The sequence below is a fragment of the Mus caroli genome, chromosome 11 (assembly GCF_900094665.2).
Source record: "Mus caroli chromosome 11, CAROLI_EIJ_v1.1, whole genome shotgun sequence".
NCBI lineage: Eukaryota > Metazoa > Chordata > Mammalia > Rodentia > Muridae > Mus > Mus caroli.
In genome coordinates, this window is record NC_034580.1 from 112,633,744 (window position 1) to 112,638,479 (window position 4,736).

At 48.0% G+C, this 4,736-nt stretch overlaps 1 protein-coding gene across 1 annotated transcript in view; it reads right to left on the reverse strand.

Moving 5' to 3' along the window:
• The window catches only part of St6galnac1 (ST6 N-acetylgalactosaminide alpha-2,6-sialyltransferase 1), a 31,421-nt gene extending 28,948 nt beyond the window's left edge, over positions 1–2,473 (reverse strand). Inside the window, exon 1 of the mRNA XM_029483568.1 lies at positions 2,426–2,473. Coding sequence (XP_029339428.1) covers positions 2,426–2,473 — 48 coding nt within the window. The remainder of the gene's footprint in view (positions 1–2,425) is intronic.
• Positions 2,474–4,736: the final 2,263 nt, after the last annotated feature.

Below are 4,736 nucleotides of genomic sequence, written 5' to 3' on the forward strand. Positions count from 1 at the left end.
AAAAAAAAAAAAAATGGCCAACGACTTACAAGCCTAAGAGGGAGAAAGAAGGGGCCTGCCTTGTCAGGAATCTGCTCTGGTGAGAGGAACCAACGTCTAAGACAATGGTGTTAATCCAGTCACAGAGGCAAAGCCCTTTGACCTAAGGATCTCTCAGCTCTCAGCGGTTCTAACTCTGCACACTGAGGCATCAACATTGTTTCCTTTTGTTTCCTTTTCTCGCCCTCTCTCTCTTCCATTCCCCTCCTCCTCCTCCTCCTCCACCCTTTTTTCCCCCAACCTCCCTTCCTCTTTCTCTCTGAGATAGTCTGTGTACTCCATACCAGCAGAACGGCTGTAGCCCACGCTGCCCTTGGGATGTGATGAAGGTTTCCTACCTTCAGATAGATCCCCCTCCTACCTCTCAAGTCCTGCGACCAAGGGGCTGCACCTTGATACCTCACCCAGTAACACTGAGGTCAAACCAGTGAGGCAAGCACTCTACCAACTGTCTGTTAACAGATAGCCTTAGCCTAGCTCTGACAGATATTTTAAAATTGTGTGTGTGTGTGTGTGTGTGTGTGTGTGTGTGAGAGAGAGAGAGAGAGAGAGAGAGACTCAGCTCTGAGGTGCCGGGAGGAGGGTACATGGGAATCCTGGGTACTGTTTTGTAGCTTTTCTATGAATTTAACATTAGTTCCAATTTTTAAAAAGTTATCCAAAGACCAAAGAGACCACATAACCGACAAGGGAAAATTATTTACAGAACTCTGGCTAAGATCTGGGCATGGCGGCACAGTTAGATGCGGAGGCTGACAGTTTTCTGTAAGTTTGAGGATAACCTGGTCTACATAGTGAGTTCTGGTCCAGCCAGAGCTACACAGTGAGTTTGTCTCAAAACAAATGAATGGAAAAGAATTCTGACTGAAAGCTCACTTGGGTGAATACCATCCTTAGTTCTAAGTGTGCAGAAAGTATAGAGAACAGAAGAGGAAGACAAACAATGTCACGGCCCCATCTTGTTTCTTGGGGCTGGAGAGATGGTTCAGCAGTTAAGAGAACTGACTGCTTGACTGCTCAGACCGAGGTCCGTTTCCAGCACCCCAGGGTAACTCAGGTAGCCTGTAACTTCTCCTCTGGCCTCTGAGGACACTTGCCAGGACTCTGAGTTTAGCACAGACCACACACTTATTGAACTCTTGATTCACCTTGCCCAGAAGGTCGGAACGCAGTCTAGTGCGTTCTGTGTGACTTTGCCTGGCTCAGTGTGCATGCAGACAGTAGCAATCAACGTCTGAAAGTGAGATTTCGAGTATTCAAAGTTGAATCCTCCGTGCCCAGCCTGCTTCTCTCATCACTTCTTTTCTTCCTAGAACAATTTTCTTAATTTTGTCAGCCCCTTCCTCTCCTGAAGTCAGTGTGAGGGAGCCAGCCACCGTCTGGCAAGTGAGTATGATCAGTTATTAAGCCGGCTAGGTGTCTGACAGCCTCTTGTACACAGCTACCCAGTTTTGTTTGTTTGGTTGGTTTTGGGTTTTTTTTTTTTTTTTGAGAGCTTGGCACAAAGGGATGAAAGAGCATAAAAGGAGTGAGAAAAAGACTTTTCAAAATCCTTGATTGCAGAAAGAATTCCACATCATTCAGTGAACCTAGCCTGGAGGATGAGGCTTAGAAAGTGCCCAAGCTGCCACCTGGATCCAGATTCCAATCTGCCCCGGTGGTGTGGCGTCCCCAGGGCTCCAAGGGTTGTTGGTGAGTCGGGGGGGGACAGAAAAGTTGAGGGGACAAAAACTCTGGCCCTCAAAGGATTTCGCACTGAGTGCTGCTTTGTTCAAACAGGGTGGAAAGGGCCTAACCAGGTGTTCAACCAGGGCCTAACACAAAGGGCAGACTTGGGTGCCGATGATATGGTGGTGCACGCATCTGGCCTGGCACCTCCTGATAACATGGCTGTGCATAGGACTAGCTGGATTTCACAGGCTGGGTATAATGAGAGTGTAGGTTGGTTGGTTGCAGGATTGAGGTCTGTGTCCTGAGTCCTAGAGTCTACTTAGGAGAGAACAGGGTGATGGGCTGGGCAGAGAATGGCTCCAATCTTCCTGGTATTGGGTGCATTAAGACAGTATAGTTTAATGTGTTTAGGAGCCAGTCTTTAAGACACCCCTTGGGATGTGGCAGTACAGCACCCAGTCCACCCCAGAGCCACTGGGAGCCACCCTAACCTTCAGTGCTTCCCCAACCTCAGTGGTTGGTGTGGAAGGCTCCGACCTACTGTGGGCAGGCGGGTCAGGCCTTGCCCCTCATTGAGGAGTGGGAGCCTTCAATCACTGAGGACACTAGACCTTGGGCTAGGTGCACATCTGGGACTTTTAACTACCCATGAAGAACTGGAATGGAGAGAGTTGGAGGAGTGGGTGAAAGACTGGCAAAAGCTGGAATCACTGACGCACATGTAGGGGCCTGCGTAGTGGAAAGCGATCCGTATCTGCGCCATCACGGTTTCCTGCGGGCGGTTCCCCCTGATGTATAAAATGGAGATAAGGTATAATTAAGTTGCATCAATTTCTTTGGGAGAGGGGCGTGGCTCACTATGTCACCCTGACTAGCCTGGAACTAGCTATGTAGACTAGGCTGGCTGCGAATTCACAGAAATCTGCTTCCTTCTTCCTCTTGGATACTGATTTTACAGGTGTGAACTATTCCTAGGGCTAAAATAATATTTAAAATGCATTTAACGTTTATTTATTTAGTATGTAATGTCTGTATATGTATGTATGTATGTATGTGTGTGTATGTGAAGGTCAGAGGACAACTTGCAGGAGTCCGTTCTCTCTCTTCACTTGTGGTTTCTAGGGACCCAACTCCAGCCATCTGGCTTAGTAGCAAGTGCCTTTACCCACTGAACCTTGTCAGGGGACTGGGTTAAAATAAGCTTTTGATAAACGAAAGCTGCGTCAAGTACACAGTAGTTAACAGAACAGAGATGAGCAGCTTAGGTGGTGGAGGGGGCAACATGGCGAAGATGTAACATTTGAGAGCACACAGCCCTTTCACAGAAGGCAGGACGCTAATTGAAATGTAACTGGAGCCAAGCCCAGTTGGGGCACCTGTTGAAGCGTTCAGGTTCTGGCAAGGAACTGGATGGGGATGGTGGTTAAAAATAGACATAGTTTATTAAGAACAAGAAAGAACTCGGAGAATGGGGTGGCTAATGAGCCTTAGGGAAAGCTCTGCTTAAAAACAATGCCCTGAGGCTGGAAGGATGGCTCAACAGGTAAGAGCACTGGCTGCCCTTGCAGAGGGCCTGGCTTTGGTTTCCAGCACCCACACGGTGGCTCTCAACCATCTGTAACTGTGATTCCAGTTCCAGAGAATCTGATGCCCTTATCTGGTCTTTTGTGGGTACCAGGCAAATGCATGCGTATCTACATGCATGCAGGCAAAACACTCATACACATGAAAATGAGGACCAAAAAATGTTTTTTAAAGATTACACTGAGGGCCAGGCGGTGGTGGTGCACACCTTTAATCTTAGCACTCAGGCGCAGAGTCAGGTGGACCGATGTGCCTGCCTCAACATAAACACTGGCTGTCACACAGTTGCCTTTAACTCCACCTCAAACTGGTGGGAAGCCTTCTGGGCTCCCTAGCCACCTGTGCCCATGCACACATATGTAACTAAAAGTAATAAATAATATTTATTAGTAACCACATTGGGGGAAAAAAACAAAGTAACTCATCTTTTATAAAAATCATGAGGCCAGGTGTGGTGGTGAGCATCTTTAATTCCCTTGGGAGACAGAGGCAGGTGACTTTCTGTGAGTTGCAGACCAACCTGGTCTACAGAGCGAGTTCTAGGACAGCCAGCTCTACTTAATAGAAAGATTCTGTTTCAAAAAGGAAAGAAAAGAAATTACATTTTCAGGTTTAAGAGAAAATGAAGGGGCTGGTGAGATGGCTCAGTGAGTAAAAGCACTGAGTGCTCTTCCAAAGGTGCTGAGTTCAAATCCCAGCAACCACATGGTGGCTCACAACCACCCATATTGAGATCTGATGCCCTCTTCTGGTGTGTCTGAAGACAGCAACAGTGTACTTATTTATAATAAATAAATCTTTAAAGAGAGAGAGAGAGACAAAGAGAGAAAGAGAGTGCAAGTCAAACCCAGTATGGACTGGTCCATGTGGGTCCAGCAAAGCTGCCATCCATTTGGGCAATGTCTTGTGCTGCCAAGGTTGCACATTTTCTTCAGCATGCTCCCCTGAAAGCATCAAGTACTTTTAGTACAGGAAGCCTGGTGCCAGCTAACCCTGTCCAGATTGGGGGGGGGGGGCGCACGGTGGCTTTAGGGGAAGAAGAGCCGGATACTGTTCTAACAAAGGAGGGCTTGATCATTAGATATAAATGTCTTGGACTTGAACCAATACAAGCATGTCAGGAGTGACAAGCCACTGCTGTGTGTGTCATACGGGCAGCCTAGCCGGGGACAGGGTTCCAGAGCACTGGGTCAGCCAGTACAGTGGGGGAGCCAAAGGCTTTGGGGCTGGTTCCCATGGCTGGACAGAAGCTCAGAGTCCCAGAGGGCCTCTCAATCAAAAGAGCATTCCACTGGGGTTGTTTTCTTCAACTCCTGAGCCTCTGGCCCAGGAACTAGAATCCCTGCTGTGGTCCGCCACGTGTACGTCTTCTCTGCTCGCTACGTGTATGTATGTCTGCTCTGCTTGCTGTCTGCTTTCTGCCCTGGTTTTTTTCTGGTTGG